This window comes from Talpa occidentalis, unplaced genomic scaffold, assembly GCF_014898055.3.
Source record: "Talpa occidentalis isolate TD23 unplaced genomic scaffold, MPIMG_talOcc4v2.1 talOcc4.16, whole genome shotgun sequence".
In the NCBI taxonomy this organism is placed as follows: domain Eukaryota; kingdom Metazoa; phylum Chordata; class Mammalia; order Eulipotyphla; family Talpidae; genus Talpa; species Talpa occidentalis.
This window is the reverse complement of record NW_023601653.1, coordinates 61,499,071-61,523,288: the sequence shown is the minus strand read 5'-3', so window position 1 is coordinate 61,523,288 and position 24,218 is coordinate 61,499,071. Positions and strand designations below refer to the sequence as shown.

General features: G+C 47.0%; 1 protein-coding gene across 1 annotated transcript; it reads left to right on the top strand.

Moving 5' to 3' along the window:
• Positions 1-4,920: 4,920 nt before the first annotated feature.
• EMP1 (epithelial membrane protein 1) lies at positions 4,921-22,985 on the top strand. Its single transcript, XM_037514311.2, has 5 exons — positions 4,921-5,229; positions 17,644-17,755; positions 19,588-19,684; positions 19,829-19,969; positions 20,855-22,985. Exons 2-5 carry the CDS (start codon positions 17,678-17,680, stop codon positions 21,016-21,018), a joined length of 480 nt encoding a protein of 159 aa, XP_037370208.1. The 5' UTR covers positions 4,921-5,229; positions 17,644-17,677; the 3' UTR covers positions 21,019-22,985.
• Positions 22,986-24,218: the final 1,233 nt, after the last annotated feature.

Genomic DNA, 24,218 nt, shown 5'->3' with positions numbered 1-24,218 from the left:
GCTCTATCTCTGGTGAATCCTCTTACCCTCCCGTGCATCTGGCCTGTACCCTGGTTCTTGTATAATAAAATAAATCTTAAAAAAAAAAAGACTTAAAAAACATTCATGCAATTATCGTAAAATTTAATCAGGAGGAATGAGGCTGAATTATTGCGTCACTCTACTTGATGTCTGCTTGTTTTAGCCCAGAGACAATTTGCATCCCTGAAAGTGTAACTTGGTCTCCGAGATGACTTCTAGAGTTTTCCTGGAGCTGACCACACAGCTCCAGTGGGAAATATGTTTTAAGACCCCTGGGTGGAGCTGCCCAGCTGTGTATCTCCTTCGCTGATTTTTTTCTTCAGGGAAATTTAAGTAGAATGTGCTGTTTTTCTCACGGCTTCACTGACGGCTGAAGAGGAGAACATGAGATTCTTATATTTGGGGAATGGCTACTTCATTGATGAACTGCACTAGATCTTACCTGCTACGTCACCCCATTCACTGACTGGACCTACTGCCACTCTGCAAAGGACAGATAGCCCCTCTTTACTTACTAGTGAGTATTCAGTTCTTTACCTGAAGTGGCCCATGAAGCAATAGGAATGATGCGGGAAAGTGAAGGGTCAGGCGAAGAAAGCCATATTCCTTTAACATCTGCCTTCTAGAGTTGCAGTGAACATTAGTCAGAGAAAGACAGGACCTCTTCACTTTTTACTCAGGTCACAACCACTTATGTGTTTGCTTGTTATTTCCTGTCATGAGGCTGTAGCCAAGTGGACATAGCTCAGGACATCTGTTCTTTCATCCATGCACACATATCCCAGACGGCTGAGGTAGTAGATGACAGCAGTTAGTACCAAGCTGGTCATGGTGCAAGGTGGCAGGCTGGCTCTCCTCTGCCAAAGCCAGATGTCACTGCCAGCACAGCCGGTCCTCTCCTACAGCCACCAGCCACCGCTTGGCTGGGGAGACGGTTCACTGAGCCGGGAGTGTGGGGCCACGTGCCTTGTTCTTGGAACATCCTTGGAGTGTCCTCCCTGTCACCTTCCCAAAGCAGGGACCAGCTTGCTAGGAGACAAGCAGGGGGGTGCCTAAGGGGAACTTTGCAATTTTTCATTTTGCGAAATTATGCTAAAATTACTTCTCGTGGAGAGGAATTTCAGTACGGAAACAATAAAGGCTGGAAGAAAACAGCCTGAGGGAGAAGTAAAGACAAGAGCACAGTAGAAAGAAATGACAGGAAGGAAAGAGGGAGCAAGTTCTCTCATTTCAAACGGGAGTGGCAAGGAACAAATGTTCATTTGACTTCGGAAGATACTAGATAACTCTATCTACCTTCCAGGCAATGCTAGCCAGCATCAACACCGATGTCCTCTGCACCTGTCACAGCTTTGGGGCACATGTTTGAGATTCTCTTTGGCTGAGCTTGAGCAAAAGCAAGTTCCAGCTAATATTAGTTGTCTTTTCTGGGGGCTGTGGAGAGATTGGGAGAGCAGATCTACTCTCAGAGAGTTCTCTTTGTATCTCATCATTAAAAGCCCTTGATTCACACATTCATTAAAAGTGTTTATGCCAGTTCAAACCTGAAAATCTGCCCCCAGTGGCATGAGGCCAGAAGGTGATTCTCGTAGCTTTGGAAGGAGGGAAACTAGTCTGTGTCTGAGATTAACACTGATCCTGGGCGAGAGGGGGCATTCCTGCCCAAGAATAAGTGATTCCTTCGCTGAGGTCCAGTGAAACTCTGCCCAGTTCTTTACCCAAGTGGAAAATGAGTGTGTCTAATTTACCTGCCAAATGAGAAAAACGGGAGCTCAAAGCAGAAAGACAGATTACCCCAAATTGTTGGGAGAGATGGTAGCTGCCCCAGAGAGCTGAGTTCTGCAGCCCTGTGTGGTTTTAGTTTCCCGAACCAACTACAATTCTAAGTCCCAATGTGGTCCAGCTCCCTGCCAAGGAACGAATCAGGCTTAACATTTTAGTTCCACACAGAGGCACTTTGAGTGGAAACACCAGCCAGAACAGATCCCATTTCCTTCCAGACTTGATAACTTTGTTTTATAAATTGAACACAGGGACATCGCATGGGTTAATTACACACCTTTAGAAATCCTGGAGTGGCGTTTATCTTTTAAAAATATTTGCACAACTTAGCTTTCTGTGGCACCACTCTATGTGGGTGTGGGTGTTTTAATAGCTTACAGCATTTAACATTTTCTCTCCAAACTTTGAACATCTCCAAGAGTGCAGAGGGAGGTGAGATTTATTAGGCCCGGTGGGAAGGCTGAGGTGCAGGAGGCCAGGCATAGCAGGGCTCACCCCACACCAGGCCTTGGGAGGGGAAGACAAAAACGGCTGCCTCAGGGGCCTCCCTGGTGGTGCAGCGGGTTGAGCACCGTGTTGTGAAGCTGTCAGGAGTCTCTGCAGCGCGGGTTCGATTCCCGGCCGGCCAGGGCGATTCCCACAAGGCATGGCAGACCTCTCCTGTTGCTCCTGCTGCTCCCCTCAGCAGTGCTTTCATTATGTCTGCCTGTTCTGCTCCCCACTCTGTCTCTGGTGAATCCTCTTACCCTCACACCTTTGGCCTGTACCCCAGCTTCTGTATAAATAAAAAATAAATCTTAAAAACAAAACAGACGCCTCAGTCCACTGCCCCTCCCTGGCAGTCCAGCAGAAATTCGATGGGGACTACATCTGAGGGGGGGGTGGTGGTGGGAAGCAAACATATATATCAATAAAAAAGAAAATTAAAAAAAAAAAAAGACTGCTGGTCCTCACTTTACACTAGCTCCTTACAAGAAACTTTTTTTTAAAGATTTATTTATGCATACAAGAACTGGGGTGTAGGCCAGGGATGCAGGGGCTGAAAGGATTCACCAGAGACAGAGTGGGGAACAGAACAGGCAGATCTACTGAAATACACTGCTGAAGGGAGCAGCAGGTGAGAGAGGAGAGGTCTGCCTCGCCATGTGGGTTGCTCAGGGGATAGAACTTGAGCTGCAGTGGCTGCGGACAGCTTGATAGGGCTGTCTTTAACTCATGCACCACCAGGAAAAGCTTCTGCTGCTTTCCTTCGTTCACCCCTAGGGGGGCCATAGGGGAGAATGCTTCCCTTCCCTGCTCCAGATTTCTCTTTAAAAAATGTGGCCAGACTACATACTGCTTAGCATCCTGGGACTCCACCTCTGAGCACAGGTCTCCACTACTGGCCCCTGGGGGACGAGAGAACTCGGAGGTGGAAGAAGGGAGAGGAATGCCTGGGAGAGTGGAGATTGTGAAAAGGGTCGAGATGAGGGTGTGCTAAGCCTTTCTACCTCACAGCCTGGAGGGTTCTGGGCGAGGGTTCACTGCTTAGCTGTCAGGTTCTCTTAACCCATTGTGGGGAGTGGTTCCTGTCAAACAGACACTTTTATTATCAGATGAGTGATGGGAGGAAGGTGAAGAAAGATAGGAGAATCTGAGGCAATCTGCGGTCACATCATCAACATTTTAATAAAAAATGTCCTTAAAGGGACAGAATTCCATTCTCAGAGACTTGTGAAGGTGTAGCAGCCAGTCAGCTGTGTGTGTGTACACGTGTGTGCCCATGCAAGTGCATGTGTGTTCAGAAAATATTTTCCCAAACCGAAATAAGATAGGTTCATTGCAAAAGATTTGGAAAATATAGAAGTGTGAGCAGAAGAGGTTAAAATTCATTTATTTCACCACCTAATTTGATCAACCTTTTGGTGAATAGTGATCATTCTTTCTTTATTCTTTTTTGGACACTAAGTTCCAAGAACCCAGGAATCCACTCGCTTCTGGGACCCGGGGGGCCGGAGAGTGCCGAGTCCACGAGATACATAGACTGGTTGGTGGAATGAGGAGATAACTAGAAGGCAGAATTTGAATTGAAATAGCTTGTCGTGATGCGGCAGCAGATGGCGGTGAGAGAGCCTGTGTGGACGTGCTGACTTGGATCCTGGCTGTCTCTGCCGACGTACTGTTGTCTCTCCTTGAATCAGTCACTTCACCTCAGTTTCTTTTTCGGTGAAATATTCATCCTAGTTAACATTGCTGGAGGCTTCCTACCTGCCAGGCAGTGTTGTGAGCTCTCTAGGTGTATTTCTCACTATAGCTCTATGAGATTGGTTCCTCCTAGCCCCACTTTCTGCGCTAGGAAACTAAGCTACAGAGAGGTTGATTTGCGGAAAGTCGCGCAGTGTGTAAGTGGAGAGCTGCACCTGATCTCAGGCAGCTGTGCTCCATCTGTGGGACAGCCTTGGCAGGCTGGGGGCCTGGGGGGCTTCAGGGCCCTCTTGGAGGACTCCTGTGCAGTATGGTACAGAGGGACAGAGAAATGGGGCAGGGAGGTGACGGTGATGATTATGGCTTCAGCTCAGCACAAGAAACTGCATGTGGAGCAAGGTCCAAAGGAACGTGGCATAGGGAATCGGAGAGCAAAGTTCTGCCCTAGAGAATTTCCTTCGGGGCGTGTGGGGGCCACATGTGTATTAACTGAATGCAAAGAGCAGGGGCTATCTGATCCGCACCCCGTGGCTCAGAGGCAGGGTGCCAAAAGGTCCCTGTGTGTCCCCGTCCGCTTTCAGCACCTCATCTGATGTCCACCGCAGGGCCCGGCACCTGGGTCAGACAGGGAAGTGTGAGAAACAAATCTGATAATTCCTGACCGTGAGTAGCAGCTGATGCATTTTGTGGGGCAGGGGTAGAGGCCAGATATCTCCTTCGATGCGGGATTAGTTCGGTTTCCAATAGCAGGCATGCTCCCTTTTCCTCCTGGTCTCCCTCTGGAGATGAGAGTTGAGGCAGATAACTTGTATTTTGCCTCGTGTCCATGGCAACTACGGCTCCTTTTTGGTGAGGAGGAATGGACTTCGGTAAACAGATCTATTTGTGTGACTCTTATTACTCATTGGAAGCAGTGTCACTCCTTTTTCCACTGCGGTCTGAGTCAGAGGGAGCCTACAACAGGCTTCTTTGAATTGATGGCTCACTCCTGGCCCTTTTGACTGACTGCCAACCGAGCAGGGCGTAGCTTACCAACATTTTTTTTTTTTTTTAAAGCCAGACTGATTCATAGAAACTCCTTTAAAACACAGTGCAAAGAATCCGCCCATCCCACACCCCGGCACACCAGCTCAGGAAACTTATAACCTCGGGAGGCAGGTCCCTCCCTCACTGCGGTCACATACCTCCACCAGAGCGGACAGCAGCCGCCAGCTCCTGCCACTCGGTCTCCGGGCCCCTCAGGTAGGTCAGCTCAGACGGTGGAGCAGTTCAGCCAACTTTCTTGCCTGCCTACCGCTTCTCCTTCTTCTAACTTCACCTCAGTTTTGCTTTTGCTTTTTTTTCTGCATGGTTTTTCAAGAATGGAGTTCTTGAAACTTTGGGGAAAAGTAGAGACTGAGACAAGTTTTTCCAAAAGCTTCCGAAAAGCATATGTGGATGGGGCTGGAGTGGGCAGCCGGGGCATCAGCAGGTCTGGGCTGTAGTTATGTCTTGCAATAACTCCATTCTTGCTGTGAATATGTGGACTGTGCTGGACTTTGGAACCTATGGAGGAAACGCTACATACCTTTGAAATGACACACTGCTCTCACCAGATGTTTTCTATGCTCCGTTTTGATTCAGATGGCCGCGGGAAGGGCTTGTGTCTTTGCTTGTTGGCTGTTTTCTGGTCTTTGCGGGGAGGTGGTGATGGAGACATACCTGCTTTTCAGTCTATTTTTACCATCAGCTGTTACAGGCTCTGCATGTTCATTCACTTCTGTTTAAATCGAAGTGGTTTTTCTCCCCATGGGCTAGGAGGAGAGGGGGTTGGTTTGTTTAAAGAAAACCGTTAGAGAGACAGGGAGAGAGTGAGAGACAGAAGCGTGGGGGGCAGTGCTTCAGAGGAAACTTGGGAGGGGTTCATTTGCAAACTGCTCCTGCAGGAGGAGAGGTGGGTTTGGAGGAGAGGGTGGAAGAGGGGTATTTCATCTGCTCCTCCAGAAAGTGACTTTGAGCTTCCACCCCGGACACAGCTGAATTGTAGTGTTGAGTGAAAAGTTGGTATATCAGCGATGATACAGATGTTTTTTTATGTGGATGTGGAGGAAAGAGGGATTGTTTCTGCATGGAAAGTGGGGATCGTTCTGAAACAGGCATCTTCTGTTTTCTAAACTGTGGTTGAACAAATGCTGAGGACTTAGGACTTAGGGACAAATGACGAGGGGCATTTGGAGAAAGGAGGAAGAGTGATCTTGATTTGCTTTGTTTTCAGGTTAACATTTTGGCTGAGGTGTGGCCCATTTCAACATAGATAGTGTGTATTTTTCCCTTCACAAAACAAGATGAGGAAAATGACAGGATTCAACTTGTCTGGTGAAATTAGGCTTTTCCTTCAGAAATGCTGTTGGAAGAGATTTAAATGCAATCAGCGTGTGTGCTTTGTATGGGCAACGCTCCCAGTAAAACTGCCCTCAAGGGGATGATTAAGTAAATGCAAAGGCACCTTTTTAAGATGCAAGGAACTCCTACCTTTGCTTAAAATGTTTATTATTTCAAGATTACATGCATGTGGATTAGGGAAGCCATTATTAAGTCGATGGCGGTGGCATTCTATGAAGCTAGTACAAATCTTTTAGTTCTGTGCGAGTTAAAACTAATAAGCACAATTTAACCAGCCAGTAAATTGAAAATCCTCACACTTCTGGGGGCCCTCAGGATTTGTGTTGTTTGTGTAGCATTTCACGTTATGCTGTGGTTTTATATTGAGAAAATATACTGCCTGTTATCTGGTAGCTTTTGAGGGCAATTTGAAAATGCTGTTCTGATTTCTGCTTTTCATTCTTCCTCTAAGGAGTGGGAGAGTTCCTGAGCTGGAAGTTGCTCTGGATTTCAGAGGGTAATCTTTGACAAGACTGGGCTGGGAAGGTTATATTTTCCCTCTGTTGCCTCCCATCCTCATAAGCTGATGGTCTCCACCCTAGACTCTGAAGAATGGGGCGGGGGCGGAGAACTGTCTGAAGAGCTACAGGGCATTCAGTCTGGCGTCCTGCTCAGGAGGCCCCCCCAGATTTTGCATTCTTTGTGGCCACCAAGCTGTCCTGGGAGCTGGCAGCAGGCCATCGAGGACCAGCCCAGAGCAGATCACATCCTAGAACAGAGGCTGGCTTCCTCCCAGGAGTTAGGGGCAGATCTCTGAGGAAAGGAAAGACATCCCTTCTACACTGCTGAAAAGGCTTATTGCGGTTTTCCCAATTTGTCCTGTTTCCTTCCGGATACCAGTGCTGGCCCATCCCATTACCAGGGGGATGCCCAGACTCTAGTGTCTAGTGAGGGGGCTCCAGAGAGACCACCAGGGGGTGAAGACCCTCTTGGCTGGTCCGGGTGGCTCTGGGAGTTTCTGTTCATGATGGACCCGCTGGCACCAATGGAGAGGAAGCAGTCAGAGGCCTAGAAAAGTTCACAGATGCAGCAGAATGCTTTTTCATTAGACTGCGCAGAGCCTGAGGGGTACATAGCTGGAAAATGGCCTCCCCAAAGGACACAAGGAGAATTTAGTTATGTGCCATCCTGGAATTGGTTCATCGAGCTTTCAGCTTGAGAGGGATCTTAGAGAGCAATGTGTTCATTCTTCTTCTCTGTGCAAACATCTTATTTTTACCTCACCTCAGGCAGATGGATGGCCATTTTACATTTCCTTAACATGTCCAGTGAGGGGGCTCAGTACCTTAGAACATACCTCCCTGCTCACCCCCTTTTGCTAGACAGCAATACTTATTAGTATTGCTGGTAGATTTATTCTTAAGTTAGTATCACTAATAGATTTATTCTCAAATCCAGCCATTTTGGCTTCCCTATAACTTCTACCCTTTGTCCCTGGCTCTGTGGTCCTGAAACAACCTCAAAAAGATCAATTTCATTTTATTGCATTTGTTCTGCCCAATGCTCCTTATCCTCCAAACATTTAACCTCTGTTTGCTACGTAATTGATAGAACTTGGTGCAACTGCATCATATTATTATTTTTAAAAATAATTGTATCATCATTATTATTTTTTTGCCTAAGACTCAGAAAGAATAGGGGGCATTTTGGAAGCTTTGGGAGACGATGCACTCAACCATAACTTGCATGGTCTGATTCTGTAGTGTTTCATTTTCTAAACATTTGACTCTAGTTCCTTCTTTCATTGACCACATGCACATGCTCACCTGCCTGACATGAAAGCAAACAGACATTTGAGACCTAACACAAAAGACACACTCAGAGGGACACACCCATGGTGGCTACTCCCAGATCATGGTTAAATCAATTGATGCCAGAAACACAGATGTCCAGGCCCTGTGGGGCTGCCCCATATCTTGGTCCATAGTTCAAGAAGCCCGTGCCTTTATGTGTTTACCACCTGTCATGGCAACCACACAAGCAGGTTGTCAATCCAGTGCACCCTCCATCTAATTGCTGGTTGGCAAGCTGGCTATCAGTCCTTCATAATCCTTCGCCAGTGGTAGAACTGGAATTCTCTGACCATTTTCCAATACTTTCTGACTTAACTTTTCCAATTCACTCAGATCAGATAAGCTTGACTTTCTATTCAGTCATTCAGGGATCCCAAATATGGTTCCAGTTAGAAGTTTACTTGGGTTCCCAAAACCTCACCCCCCAAAAAAACACATACCCCAAGCCTAGTAAATTGAAAATCCTCACACTTTTGGGATTCCTGGGGCAGGTGGAAGATGGTGAGAAGGGACACTGAGGGATGGGGTCTTCACTTTGTGATCACAGGAAAGTTACTTGTAAAGGAGCTCAAATGGATGTTCCCTAAGATTCCTGTGGCTTTGACATTGTTGTTCTAAGTGCTACCATCTCCAGTGTGAGAAATCCCAAGGGCACAGGGAACAGCTAGTTTAACCCACAGTGAAATGAGGCTGGGTGCTACCGGAGCGGACATTTTGCGAAGACTCAGGGACTCAGGCGGCCTCCTCCGTTTTATCAACTCAGAGATCCCTTAGGGCTGGTATTTCAGAGCCTTCTCGTCAGAGAGCATTTACCCAGTTCCTAGAAGGAAAGGAAGAGGTTGGATTAATTCAATGAAAAGGATGTCAGCTCAGAGGGGCAGAGGCAGGCCTTCTAAGGTTGTTAAGACACTGACCACAGCCAGGGACTTACCAGGAACCAGCCCTGGCTCAGAGGGAAACTGAGCTGATCCTGGGAAAGAAACTCCACCCTGTACCCCAGGAGAGAGACAGACCTGGCAGCGTGAGGGTGTGGCTGAAAAGGCGTGGATGAACACACTGAAAGACTCCAAAGGGAAGGGGTGTGTGTCTGGATGTTTCCTGAGGCCTGTGTCTTGGGGGTCAGCCAAGGGGGCAATGGAAAGGTTTCGAAGAAGGAGGAATTATCTGGAAAGCAGAAGACAAGAAGATGGAAAAAGAGCAAGGGAGAAGTGTGAGGAGGTTGAGTCCTTAGAGTCAAACATCCTCTTCTTTGTCACTCCCCACCCCCCTCGCCCAAGAATCTTTTGTTGCTCTGGCAACAGACATCTGTCAGTCATGGGCCCTTGGTGTCATTTGAGTTTCCATGGAATGCTTGTGCCTACAGGGTGGTGATCTCCCCCAAGCCTCCCCCTTTCTAGAAGCATCTGCTCCAAGCCAAATGAAGTCCCAGATATTTCAACTTCTTGTTTCAAATAATCAAAAACCCCTCCCCAGGGGGAGCTGGGCTTACTGTCCTGAAACAGTGAGTTTGGCTGTTTCAGAGAAAGGTGCTGAAGCCCAGAGCAGGTGCTTCTTTCTTTTTTAGAGTGACAACCTGCTTCGCTGGAGAAGGAGCTGGTGCTGGGGTGGGGCCCAGGGGCCATGCAGGGGTTTGATTTGGGCCTGTGGTGGCTAAGTGAGGCAGCTGCTGCTGCTGGGTCTTCCTAGCAACATGGCCAGAAGAAGCAGTGGCCTTCAAAAGAGCCTTTCTTTGGTCAGTGTGCTGCTTTGAGGGACTGTGCTGACCCCCACTAACAAGCAGGTGATGGATGAATAGTCAAGGGGAGTTATGTTAGAAGTTCTAGAACTACTGGCAAATCCTAAGACAGATGTGGGATAGAAAATCATGCCGAGGAGGCAGAGACCTGGCCTGGAGAGGCCTGGGTTGGGGGTGGGCTTCTGTGCTGACTGCTCTTCTCTGGGTGCTCGTATCTCCTCCTTCCTGGGATTGGACTGGACGACCTCTAGAGAATCAATTGCCCTCCAAAGGAAAAGGGGAACCCATAGCCCTCCCAGTGCACTGGCACTGGGTGCCTCTGGCAGCGCCCAGGCGCTCCCAGCTTTCCACCCCAGCCTCAGCCCTGCTGGTTGAAGCCTGTTGCCGCCCTCTGCTGTCAGCCTGCCCAAGCGCCTCTGGGGCTGGCCACACCTTGATTTTCTTCCCAAACCCTAGTTATTATCTTGGCAACCTCCCTTGAAGACATTCTGGCGGCCAGAACACTCCTCTTTTGTCCGAAGCAGAAGACAAGAAGACAACAAAAGCTTCCATCCTCGCCCAGGGGACATCCATCGTTCAGAGGCCTGAGCAGCTGCGGTCTGGGGGTGTGGGCTAGGCCCAGCCTTTGCAGAGGGGCCAGATCCACCCCCTCCCGGACATGAAGGGGAAATGAGAGAGAGAGAGAGAGAGAGAAGTTATTTTCCTTGGGAGCCTTTGCAAAAACAAGATCCATGCTGCTTGTTTGCCTTGTGGGCTCACAGGCTCTGCCAGAGAAGCTCACAGCCCTTCACTGGCCTGAGTTGCTCATGTTTCAGAAGGGCACAGCGATAATAACCAACGCCCGTCAATATCCCTTTGCTCTGGGCCAGGCGTGAGCCCTTGAATGCTAACACGGCTCCCGCGAGCCTGCAGCTCACAGTAACAAGCCCCTGCATAGACTTCCCATATGTTATAGGCTTCGCTCCCCCTGGGGCGAGTCTGTCCTCTTTGCCCCAGCACCAGGGAAAAACAGTGGCTTCCCCCGGAGCAGGAAGGTCCTTGTTACTTTTGCTGCTCAGAGGCTGGTGTTTCTCCCGGTGGTGAAAGTATCAGTCCCTTGGATGATGTGCGTATGGTGAAGTTCTTCCTTCCACGCCAAACACCAGCTATGGAGAAGCGGGAGGAAATGGTCTTTTAGGAACCCTTTTCTCCACGATTTTCCCACGGGGAAATTAACACCGCCCTCTCCCATCCGGACGTAAAAACAATATTTAGAATGGAAAAGTGCACTTGACACCAGAACAATGGCCAGGAAAGCTCTTGGGGGGTCTCCTCCACTCAGCCTGCCTCGGCTCCAGGCTTTTCCTCCTGGGGACACATCCTCTGTGATGGCTCTGAAAGGGAGTGTTTCCGGAGCACATGCACGTTCCAATGCAGATGCGCCCCAGTGGGAAAGAAGCATATTAAAAGCAAACCCACAAATACAAAACTGCCTTGACGCATAGAGGCCTGCATGGGCCTCGGTGCCGCCTGCCTGCCCCGGCGTCCTGAGGGAGACAGGGTGCGTGGGTTGTCACCCAGCAAGAGACAGGGGCTGACTCAGCAAAGCATTTGAGCAGGGGTGACTTTGCCTTTAGTCGTTTCTTGTGCCAGGAAGGAGGCACCAAGTCTGTGGTCAGAGTTGGTGAGAGAACTTTCTTCAAAGTCTACAGTTACCTGGGAGCGATGGGGATGTCACTGTGGGTAAAATACTCATCAAGGAAGAGACAGAGTGTCTGGAGGTTGTGTCATCTCAGTGCTGAGTTAGGATTCCCTGGGGAGTCGGGGATCTAAGGTGATGACTGTGGCTGTTTCTCTGTAACCTGGTAGTTCCATGGCAAAGGTGACCAGTCTAGAAAAGGAGTGAAGAGCGAATGTCAGACTGAGGAGGAACGCAGATCAGGAGGCCTGGGGACTGTTGCCAAGGGCGACTCTAATGCATCTTCAGAAAATCCTTTCTATTGGAATGTGTTGGTAGATAGTGAGCTGTCCCTGGAGGGGCTTACGCATGAGTCAAGCTAGTTCTTGGTGTAGATTTGTAATGAGTTTCATGTGTGGGGGAGGAATTGTAAAATCCCCCATTTAGTCTAGAGATTAAAGAGAGGGATAGAAAACTAAATCTGGAAAAACAAATATTTAGAAATTTAAGATATTTTCTTTGCATTACTCATTTCTCTTGAGGAAGAGGCAACAAACATATATGTGCTTTTGTCTATTAAATTGTCAAAGGTACTCCGGAAATGTTTACATGTCAACATAGGTATTTATATAGAAATACGATCCCAGAATGTGCATCTAATAAGATGTTCAATACATAGATGTAACAATATAGAATTTCTAAAAATAATAAAGGACTAAATTTGATGCATATTAAAAAAAATTCCCTCTAGAATTCTGTTATTATGACATCTTTAGTGATTTTGACATTGATTATTTCTTCACCCAGAAGAAATGATTGCTTTTCTTAATCCATTTACTCACTGAACTTACTCATTTACTTATTCATATTTGGTATATGTCGTGGGCAATATTCTCTTTTTAGCAGCTTAGAATCTTAGGGATGGGAACCAAATCTTTCTATAAATAACTCTTTCATCAGGGAGGCAGTCACTAATAGTCCAATAAAGGATTGTATAAGGACTATAGCACAAGAGGTGGACAGTTGGGGGGCCTAGGGCAGAAGACTACTTCTGAGCACTGTATCTAGGAAGGCTTCCTAGAGGAGGTGGCACTTGAGTTTCTTGAAAAGATTTTGATAGGTTAGTTTCTGGAGGAAGGACATACAAGCAGGACTTTTTTCTGGGTAGTATAAAGCAAATTTCTAGGATTCCCAGAATCTCTTTCCTGTGATTGAATATGGGGCTTGTGGGTGTTTGGGGGATTTTGAGCAGATAACCAGTGGCAGAATGGAGGATGTATTGGGGGTGGGTAGTTCACAGAGAGAGATCCTCACGGGAGAGGCTGATGCCATGGTCCAGGCTAGGATGGAATTGGGAAATAAGGGATGTGTGAAGATAAGTAACGAAGGTAGAATTCATGACCTGCCCATGATGTTTGGACAATAGACCTGGCATGGGAAGAAGGAGAGAGGCTGGCTACAATTGCTCTTCTCCACAAGAAAGCCTCAGCTCTCTGAGGCCACCAGGGAAATGACTAAACTGTCTTTTAGCTAGTCAGCCAGATCCTCAAGAAAAGCTGCTCAGGAAGCTCTCTGAGGCCATCTGGTAGAGGGTGTCTCCTCTTGTCTGTGTCTGGGAGAACCTCACCCACTTGAGAATGAATCATGGACACATGAGCTCTGCGGGACTCCCCACTGCTCCCACAGTCTCCAATCCCTGTTTCTGATTAAATTGTAGTCCCAGCCTTGGGTTAGTTCTTGAGGGACTCAATCCAGGATCTTTATCATTTCCTTTGCTGGAGAAGTAGGGTTTGAATAGCTATTGTGTTGCTCCCAATTATTGTGCCATTGATCACCCCTAAACAACTGCACCCCCAGACTCTAGCTCAGCTCAATAAACACGTAGACCTCAGGCAGGGTAGGAAAAAGTGATCTGACCCCTTAGCTTAGCAACTAGGGAGCTACATTTCCAAACTTTATGTTTTCCTATTGTTCCTTTGGTTGTTAATTAAGTCTCTGCAGTATTAGTTACCCTTTAAAAAAAGAATGGTGTCCAGGGGACCTGATTATTTTCTTAAAGACCCTAAAAGGGTTAAGTTATTTGAATAAAGGCAGAGAGGCAGTGTAAGGCTGTCTCAGAGTTATGTCCCTTTGATTCTTTGATTCTGGGGGGAATATGTAAAACCGATAAAGATTTAAGTGGAGGGAGACAGCTAGCCAGGGAGTTAGCCCTTCATTTCCTCTCTCCCAGCTTAGTTCGTCACTGACATCGACCATAACCAGCAAGCACAGTCCTCAGAGATGGCCTCACTAACTGTAGTACATTTTCTATTAGCAAAATACTTAATCCAAAGCTAGAATGGCCCAGGGCTGAGAGGCTGGCCTTTGGGGACAGAGCTTAAAGAGACGACGGCTCTGATGTGGTCCTGGCAATGCAGGAAGAAAAGGGGAAGCATGTCAGAACCCCAGAAAGATGCCAGTGTTGGCAGGGGAACTGGCAGGACTTCTGTGGGTACAGAAAGAAGAACAGAAAAGGGCTAACAGAACCAAAGGTGGCTCCACGGCAGTAGCCTCCAGTTCTCGCCAGTTTCTTCTTCGGAGCGTTAGCACTCACTCATGCCTCCTCTACTTTTTTGTTTCCCACCGAGCCCTGCCAGCCCTGTTCCCAGCATGTGGGGGAGGTTTGGGGCAACGTGGGGGCCCTACTGTGTTTGCTGTGGTAGGTGGAGAACTGAATTCCTGACACTCCACAGCGACCAGTCAGTGGGTGTCCTCTCCTTCCAGAACAGCAAATGCGTCACCCTGAGGGCCTGGGTCTGAGCATCCCAGCACCCAGGGAAGGCTGTTCTTAGAGGGCTTCCCAACATCATTGGCTAAGGTCAGGTTGCCCCAGCACCCGGAGGCTCTGTGGGAGACTGGCAGCTGCTGTTCCGTTAGCCTCCACTTCCTGCTGTGAGCTGCCCAGCGATGACAAGCCGGTGACTTTCCACTGGGGAGTCTCACCCGTAAGGTCTTAGAGAGGTGTGAGGGAGAAGTCAATTATTGTTTTTGTGAAACATGCTGCTGAGAACAAAAGTAGCAGCCGATGCTCCCAGGGACAGAAATGCTCAGAAATGGTCTCTTTCCAGTGCTTTTGTAGGAAGCCGGGTATACACCAGGGCAGGATAGTAGTCTCCCCCAAAGTTGTCCTGCCAGTAACGGGTGGGAGGGGTCTTCTCTTGTTTATACCTCTCCGCTCTGCCCTTTGTAGATCCCCGTTGGGTGCTACTTGGGGATAGTTGTCAAGATCTCAGAGGTTGCCTCCCTCTACCCAGCAGTTGAGGATTTTTCTGTTGGGAGATTGGGGAACCAGGGATGAGCCAGGCTAGAATTTTAAGATGACAGGACATTCTGTTTCCAAATGGGTTGCTGAAAATAGAGGATGTTCCTCGCTGCTGGATGATACTATTGAAACCTGACAAATGAGGGGCAGTGCAAAGGCAGGGAAGTTGTGTGCATTCTCCAGCAAAACAACAGCAACCCAAACCTGAGAGTTTTGTGTGTTCTCCCCCTTAAGGACACTTAGTGATGCAAGACATTTTGCTCCTGTCCTTGATGAGTAGATGTGGCAGGATCACAGTAATCTGAGATAAAAGGGTCACTTCTTTGATGGAGTCCCCCACCCGCTCCTCCAAACTGCAATGGGCAGGGATAATGAGCAGAAGTGAGGTGCAGGGCCAGGACCTCGCCTGCCCACCCAGGGAGCAGATAAGCAGGGTGACTCTCTGCGTACACTGAGCAAATGGGATGTGAAATCCATCACGGTCAAGTCATGAAGATGGAGGGTGAGCAGGGGCAAAAGGAATCCCACTGGATTTTACAGGGTTCCATAGCTACCCCAGGAGACAGAAAATGCTGCCCAGTTCCCAGAAATGCCCCTAATTGGGGAAGAGGGGGTGGGAAGAGGGAGAACTTAGTATTTTCCTGGACTTCATTTAACAGACCTCACTTGGTGTATTATATTGCAGTCTGGGCCCCTCAACCGCTTCCCACTCTCAGGAGGAGGATGTTTACAAATTAGAAGCAAAAGGAATAAAAAGTCATTTATAGTGCCCGAGGAGGATTAAATATAAGACTTGTTGTGTAACACTTGCAGTTTCTGGCCGTCTGTCCGTTCCTTCCCCTTCCCCCAAGGGGTGAGACCAGGATGGAGTGAAGGTGTGGCTCCATCCTGGTCTCAGGAAGATACCAGGACAGGGCTCGGAAGAGTGTTTTTTCACCTGGCTGTTCCCAAGTGTGCATTTGCAAGGGTCTCCCATTCAAGGGGCAGGAGCTAGGCATGATGGCAGTTTCTAAGAGAACCAATGTGATTTTATACACTCTGCTTGTGGCCGGAGAGCAGATATTGTCTTACTTGCGCTCAGCATGGGGCATGCTGACTAAGTGACCCTGTTGTGTTGGCCACAGCTGCCCAGCTTCATGTAATAATAGTGGTAATGCTGGCAGGAACAGTAAAACACCCCAATTCAGATCATGAGCGGCCAGACACTGTGCTGAGCTCACGTTGCCCTAAACCCCTGGCCCTGCCACCCCCATTTCCTATGGGAAAGCGCAAATAACTTTTATGATTCAAACTCAACCTCTGTCTCATTCCAAAACCTCTTTTCGTTGTGCATTAAAGTCAAGCAGAAAATTGTGGGGTGTGCAAGAACCGGAGAGAGACGCAAGAAGGAATTTGAATTACACACGAAAGCTCTGAGTGCTCCCTGAGGTGGCGACATAGACTTCATCATTTTTCTGTAGTTCACAGTGCAGTGGGACACATTTCCATGAACTCGCTGGGGTGAGGGGGGGGGCAGTGCTGGGCTTAGGAGGGAGGGGTGGGGTGCTTGGAGCCAGTATCTGCCTCTCCTTCCCGTCCGGTAGAGAGGCGGGCGCCCCGGTGCACAGTGTACCTTAGCTCCTTCTAGATTTTGAGTGTCCGAGGAGGAAATTGAGAGGAGATAAAAGGCACCAGGAGTGTCAGGATGACAGAGTCTGTGTGAGCCGGTCGCAGCCCGTGCAGTCTGCAGTGACTCAGGCGCACTCCAAGCTTCAATTAAATTAGGTGGAGTGAGAGCGAGAAGTGGGGCGATCACAGGAGGCGCCCTGCCGTCACCATTGCCTCCTAGGTGGGGCCAGCACCCAGCCACCCTGCCTCTGGTCAGTGACCTCCAGCCCTTTGCTTTTTGAGGTCCCCGTAAGCCTGCCCATCCGCCTGCAGCGGACTTCGTCAGAACGGTCCCCCCGTGCGTTCTTCACCTTGCCTTGATTTCCTCCTTTTTATGATGCATGGCCTCCCTTTCCTATGCTGCAGAGACCCTGGCTGCACGCTTTTGTTTACCTACGCACTTTCTTAATCTAGTCGGTCTTAATCTAGTCGGTGCAGAGTCCGCACTATAAGACATACATGGCCCAGAGGCTCAGGCGTAGTAACGCAAGCCTGGGATATTCATTCAGTAGGTGATCAGACTATTAAACCATCATCAGGTTGTTATAATTATTGGATACCAAACAGCGCTATAATCATAGCAGTTGCGGCCCTCACATTTTATATCTCTTGGGATCAAATTAGTAGCCTATTCAGTTTGCAGGCATTGAGTAATAGCTGCTGTTCTTCAGAAGGCATCCACTTCTAGTAAAATTGCTGGGGGCGGGGGTGTTTGAGAGAGGTATGGAGTCTTCCCTAATGGAACATGGAAATATGTATAATGGTTGCACAGAGATCTGGAAATGACAGCTGCAAAAAGGGCCTATTCAAACTCGAAGTCCTGCTTTTAGCCTCTTAGACACAAAATGAAATATGAACAGTTATCCTAAAATATTATTTTTGGATTAGAGAGATGAACATACAAATATCTGAGAAGCAGAAGTAAGTTCACGGTGCATACATAACTAAGCTCACAGGGGTTTTCAGGAATAACAGCGCAATTATGGTGGGTTTTATGGCAACTTCTGCAACTAGCAGAGTCTCCATGGGTGAGAAAGCTGAATGGTCTTATTGATTCTGACAGTCACATTTTTTGTCCCTCTGTTTTTCCTTCTCTTTTCAGAACTCTCCTTGCTCCAAGTCATCGAAAAACCAAGATGTTGGTCTTACTGGCTTCAATCTTTGTGGTCCACATCGCCACGGCCATCATGCTGTTTGTCTCCACCATTGCCAACGTGAGTATTGGCCTGTAATCCACGCATTCACTCAGAACTTATTCCAGTATTTACATCAAATGCTGCAAAAGATGCTTCGGCCACCGCCCCTGCCCTTTGTGAACGAAAAGTTTCCTTGGCATGGGCAGAAAATAAGGACACACTTGCACTTCAAGCTATGAAAGTGCAAGAGGGTAAGAGTCAGTTCTCCTTGAGAGAGTCTGCCAGGACTGCAGGCATCTGGAGGTGGAGGACACAGGGAAGCCTCTCTGATGTCCAGGGCCTCTTCTGGGGAGACAGCTAGGAGGACAGCGGGCTGGGTGGGCTGTCTCTGGGGGAGAGAGGGCTGGTGGGAAGAGCATGGGCATGCATTTCCCCCTCGGTGGGAAGTACTTGCTCTGTTCAGGCTATACTGGGACACCCAGTGGGTAGGTAGTTTCCTTCTGGAACCTTGGTGGGAAAGGTCAGTGGAATAAGATGACAAGAAGCTTTGGTGGCCAGACTAACCCATTCAAGTTTTGAGCAGTGAGTAGCATGTGAAAATGGAATTTTGCAAGATCAACTTGGTTCCACTGAATGAACTCAAATAAAATGCCGGAGAACTAGCAGGAACTTTTTCTTTCTGAACCTTGGGCTACTGTGACCTCTAGTGGTAGCTCAGAGCACCCATTTTTTTTTTTTTTTTTTTTTTTTTTTTTGCTTTTCTCAAAAAAAGAAAGAAAAGAAAAGAGAAAAAGGAAAATACCAACAAATAGACAAAACAGCTCTGTGGACACAAAACCCAGACCACCAATCACTATACAGACAACTGATGGTTCTAGAATCTATTTAGGTCATTATTATAGTGACAGCATAAATGGGTTTTAAATTTCAGCTAGAAGAGTTTGTCAGCATTGATGGTAACAACTGTGATCAGACTCAGCACCAGCCCAGGTCGGGTTTAGCCTCTGATTCAACTATTCTGTCATCCACCCCTGAGTTGATCAGGACAATAGGTTGAGAAACAACTTCAAACCATATTAACCAAATTGCTGAACATCTGAATTAACGCCCCTTAAGTAGGGCAAGGCACACATTCATTTATTGAATCCAGAGCAAGAAGTTGCTCCTGCTGGACCCTGTCCTTCCAGGGATGCGCATTTTAACGGGCACACTGTGTGCACAAAGCTGGGTGTTTGTTCTGTCGACCATTCTAGAAGGTTAAGTGCTTTTCTTGGCCAGGTAGAAGGAACCCTTGCAGTGAGGTGAGCCTGGGGCATACAGCATGGTCCCATTTGGATTTTGAGCTGCCCCCACAGCAAAGCTTCTACCATACCGCCCAACTTTGCAGGGTGTGACAAAGTTGAACTTCCTGTTGAGAGGAAGATTGTTCATTGACACCCAGGGTCACAGCATTTTCTTAGTTGTCCTTGTGTTTCTTAGTATCTCCTTCTATTTTTTTTCCTTCTATTTTTCTCTTATGAGCTGAGCTCTTCCATGGGTCCATCTTGATCAGGGTTTGAATTATGCATACTGAAAATCAGTTTCCTCACCCACATTTCTGTTTCTTAAAAGCTTAACATTTTAAACGATGGGTTAGTTTATTTTCTTTTTAAGCTGATGAGAAATATGAAGCCCAGAGAGGCAAGGAAGTACTTCTCCCATCACCCAAGCTTCTCTTCTCCATTGGACCCCTTGTGACTTCTGTTTTAGTCAGATCTTATTTCAACCAAGAGATAGGTTGCTTGGCCACATTTATAGCTAACCATGGGGTCCTGTGTAAGATTTGGTCCTGACAAGAGCTGTTCTTTCTTTTTTATTTCACAGCAGAATGGTCGGTTTCTAACCAACATTTTGTTTCCTTCTGGCTGCAGGTCTGGGTGGTTTCTGATTTTGAAAAAGCATCAGCAGGCCTTTGGAAAATCTGTACGGGTAGCAGCTGCAATGCAACTCTGCCATATAGCAATCAAGGTATGTGGAGATGGTGTCCCCCTCTGTGCTGACGACTTAGGGAAAGTCCCACCTGGGGGGTGTGTGTGTGTGTGTGTGTGTGTGTGTGTGTGTGTGGTGCCTGGTGAACTACATGTTCTTTATTTCCCCGCCCTGTGTCCACAGATGCCCTCAAAGCAGTGCAGGCCTTCATGATCCTCGCCATCATCTTCTGTGTCATCTCCCTTGTGATCTTCGTGTTCCAGCTCTTCACCCTGGAGAAAGGAAACCGCTTCTTCTTCTCGGGAGCCACCATGCTGGTGTGCTGTGAGTATCTCAACTTTCCTACAGATCTGACCTTGATGCCTTCGGCATGTGGCTTGGTTAAATGCCTGATACAGTTTTCTCCCCTGGTGGTGGTTTTGTATTTGAGAGCCCCTGATAGCTGCCTGGTTCAAAGCCCTCATCTGTTCCTGGGCTGGGGTGTGGGCATCCCTATCATTTGTATATGACTCTTGAGTAGGGCAGGAAAGTGCGAGTCCTTGGAAAGATGAGCCCACTACTACAATGCACACAATTATTGCCATTCTTTTTTTCCCTCTTAAAGATTTATTTATTTATGCATATAAGAACTGGGGTACAGGCCAGAGGTGTTGGGGGGGGGGCGATAAGATTCACCAGAGACAGAGTGGGAACAGAACAGGCAGACTGACTGAAATACACTGCCGAGGGGAGCAGCAGGCGAGTCAGGAGAGGTCTGCTGCACCATGTGGGTAGCTCCCTGGCTGGGGATAGAACTCGCGCTGCAGAGGCTGTGCATAGCTTCACAGCGCTGTACTTAACCTCTTGTGCCACCAGGGAGGCCCCAATTATTGCCATTCTTACTCCTCCCAGTGCACACAGTTCAGTGGGAGGCTATCAGCTTGTGCCCCACTGGGCATCCTGACTGCAGATGGGAGGGCTGGGTGGTGGATGTGAGCTCATGTGATACAGCCACGTGGAACATTGCAGATGTGAGTCCAAACACCTGGAGCATACCAGTGCAACCCCCAAGCTTGGTTCTGGGCATATCAATGCAACTACTGGCTGGGACCAGACACCAAATTTCATTTTCCCATTGTCACTAGGATCATCTAAAAATTATACAAACTTTTTCTTGGCTTTAATGTTAAAACAAATCCGGAAAAACAAAGCATCTTTTTCCTCCTGCAGGGCTGTGCATTCTGGTCGGCGTGTCCATCTACACTCATCATTATGCCAATGGTAAAAGTACGTTCACGAAAAGTCACCATGGATACTGCTTCATCCTGACCTGGATCTGCTTCTGCTTCAGCCTCATTGTCGGCATCGTCCACCTGGTCCTGAGAAAGAAATGAGGCCAAATACATTTATGGGCATCTGGGGGGTGGGGATGAGGAAGCAGTTGAATGTGGGAGGGAAATGGAAGTTTCTATGCAAGAAAATCCAGGATAGGGAAGGGGGACAGGGGAGGGGAATCCAGGGTGGGAGAGGTTGAAACCCAAACTGTTACAGAAAAGTTCTCTACTCTTGAGCCAAGCCTTGGGAGAAAGTAGCTGGCTAGTACTTCCATGCTCCCTGGAAAGGGGTCAGAGAACTTCTTTCCAGCCTCCAGGCTGGGCCTTCAGCTGTTCTTGGTCACATGCACTGCCTAGGGCCCACCAGCCCCACACTGCTGGCTCCAGTTCTAAGGGCGGCTTCTGAGCCTTGCACTGAGGACCTCAGAGCTGTGATACCAAGTTAAAATAGCGGTACAGGGCCAGCACGAACAGATACTGTTTTGTGCTGAATTGACTCTGCCTGAAAGCCATCCCGCCCTTCTGACCTATAGCAAAAAGCATCACATTCTAGTCTGAAGAGCCCGTAGGATGCCTCGGCCCTGAGCCAGTGTCTGTCTTTAGAGCAGATACTTAGTTCTGGAATTCAGTGGTATTTGTGACAAAATGGGAGGAAGAGAGAGCATCCTCAGGCCATGGTGGTGAACTAGCTAGACCAAGAAAGAGAACTTTTCAGAATAGAAGGCTGGGGCATGGTCACAAGCTGGACCAGACCCCACACAGCCATCCCATGTGGAGGCCTCTTGCAGTGGAGTTAGCTGGCCCCTCACTTCCAGCCCTGGCATGTCTGGAGTTCCTATAAAGCCATTCTTAACCCATTCAGTTATTAACCAAAGCTCCACACAAATGAAAGGAAAAAGGAGCAGTCTTGTAACAGTGTGACGTCAGGGCTCCCCGGCTGGGTGGTAGCTCTAGTTTTGACAGTTACTGGAGCAGTTGGTCACCTTTCAGAGGACCTGATGATCCCACATCACAATCAAGGCAAGACAGTTTGGAAGCTGATTAAAACACTCATGAACTAAAACTAAAATGCTTGGGTGAAAGGTGCTATAGAATTGTAAAGTATTAAGCATGCTAGATTTTGGTGATAAGAATAGAGTGCCTGCACTCCCAGGAAAATAAAATTCCCATGAGATACATAAAAAGAGGTGATGGGCAAATAGATATTTTCTTTAAGCAAAAAAAAAAAAAAAAAAAAAAAAAGTAAAAGCTCCTGTGGTGCCCAGTTTGACGGCTGTCTGCTACCACTGAGGCATTTCTACAAAGGACTTAGAAGTAGTGTGTTAATCCTGGTTCAGCAGGCATTGCTCTGGCCTGGAGCAGCTATTTTAAGCCATCTCAGATTCTGCCTAAAGGGGTTTAAGAGAGAAAAGGAATTTTCTTTATTTCCTTGAGAAGATCTATCCCAGGGAGAATCTGAGGTATCTTGCCTATTTTCTTTCTCCCAGCTCTCTCCTCATCCCATTCCTTATATACTTTTCCTTTGGGGGAGTTGCCATGCCATGATTGCTGGTATTTATGTAAAAGGACTATTACTAAGTATATTTCTCTGTGTTCATTCTGTCGAAGGAAATGTTGAGAGGAGACTATCAAATGATCGAGGTGAGGCATTGAGAGATTAGCAAGCAAAAACATTGGAGCGATGAACTTTTAATTATGATTGAGTTATCATGGGATTATAGAAGGCTGTCTTGTGTGCAGAAACATACTTAAATATCAGATATATCCAAAGAGATACTTGCGATATGTTAAGAAATCAGACTTGACTAGAGTGAACCATATATTTCCTTGTCTTTTACTTTGTTTCTGTGACATTTATGTTTCATGTAATTTGCATTACATTGGTTGGTTGTTCTAGTACTGTATCTGGCTTCTTTAATAGACTGATATTTCATATACTATAATTGTAAATATTTTGATACAAATGTTTATAACTTTGGGGAAAATAAAACAGATTCTGGTTCCCTTCACTGTGTAAATGTTTCCTTTTTAAAAATGCAGGAAAAGTACAGATATAATAGTGACATTTATTCCTGATTAAGTTGTTAGTCAGTTTGATTTGGACAAGTTGGCATTTTTGGAGACATTATTTTCTGGCAATACGTTAGGCATTTGTACAATAAGTCTTTTAGGCAATGTAATGCGATTTAACATAGTTTTACCTGCTTTACTTCAATCTGAAGCAAAAAAATAAAAAGGAACTTCATAAGCTAATACATGAGAGGTTGAGATCTTGAATCAGAAAGGCTTATGATAATAAGAACTGAGATGCTTGTAAAGTTCTTTGAAATAGCCAGCTCCTCTAATGTGTATTAAAAAAAAAAAACAACAAAATGACAAAAAACCCAAATATAAAGCAGCTCACAAATGTATGTATCACACGCTTTTGCAGGAACCCACTCATTGCATAAATTGGGGTATATCTATATGGTTTCTAAGAAAGAAGGAAAGCTTTTCTGTTTTCTGTGCACAGAAAACAGGCCAGAATCAATGGTGGAAGTGGAGGGCTGGTACTATGTACCCCAGTATCATATCAACACCAATGTGATAAGAATGGTTTGAAGGTACAACCATAAGAATGGTTTGAAGGTATAACAGGCAATCGTTCAGTACTGTGAGCTTGAATGAAATAACTTCACAGAATAAAGCATACATAAAAAGAAAATGGAAGCTGAAAAAAAAAATTTCAGCATATTTTAAACTCAATCAAATTGCATTGAGGATTGATATTCTCTCAGGGACTTATGATTTCTTATATTGCTTTCAATACTGAAAAGAAATATATTTCAATACATTTCAATATGATTTCTTATATTATCTTTTTTATATTTCTTATATTGTAAGAAGCTACTTCTCTTCCTTGGCTCTCTCCAAATTTCTTTCTGCCATGTCATTCACCCTGCCATGAATCTGGCCTCCGATTCCTTCTTCCCTTCTAGCTATAGTCAGAAGGTTCAACAAACTCCCATCCTACCCAAGGTATCCTCTTCTGCCAAGATGGAATCTTGGAATCTTCCACTTCAAAGACCTGGGTAGTGAGTGGGGATACTGAGTTAGGAACTGGCTTATATGATTACAGAGGCCGGCAATTACCAAATCTACAGGGAAGGCTGATAGGCTGGAGATCCAGGGAAGAGCTGGTGCTGCAGTTCAAATGCAAAGACTGTGCTGGCAGAATTCTCCCTTGTTTGGAGGGGTCACTCTTTTGTGTTACTCAGGCC

What these genes read in the sequence shown, in the direction of transcription:
- EMP1 (XM_037514311.2), top strand. Translation starts at nt 17,678, where the DNA reads ATGTTGGTCTTACTGGCTTCAATCTTTGTGGTCCACATCGCCACGGCC. An exon ending in TTGTCTCCACCATTGCCAAC is followed by an intron (nt 17,756 to 19,587) that starts GTGAGTATTGGC and finishes TTCTGGCTGCAG; the next exon opens with GTCTGGGTGGTTTCTGATTT. An exon ending in AGCCACCATGCTGGTGTGCT is followed by an intron (nt 19,970 to 20,854) that starts GTGAGTATCTCA and finishes TTCCTCCTGCAG; the next exon opens with GGCTGTGCATTCTGGTCGGC.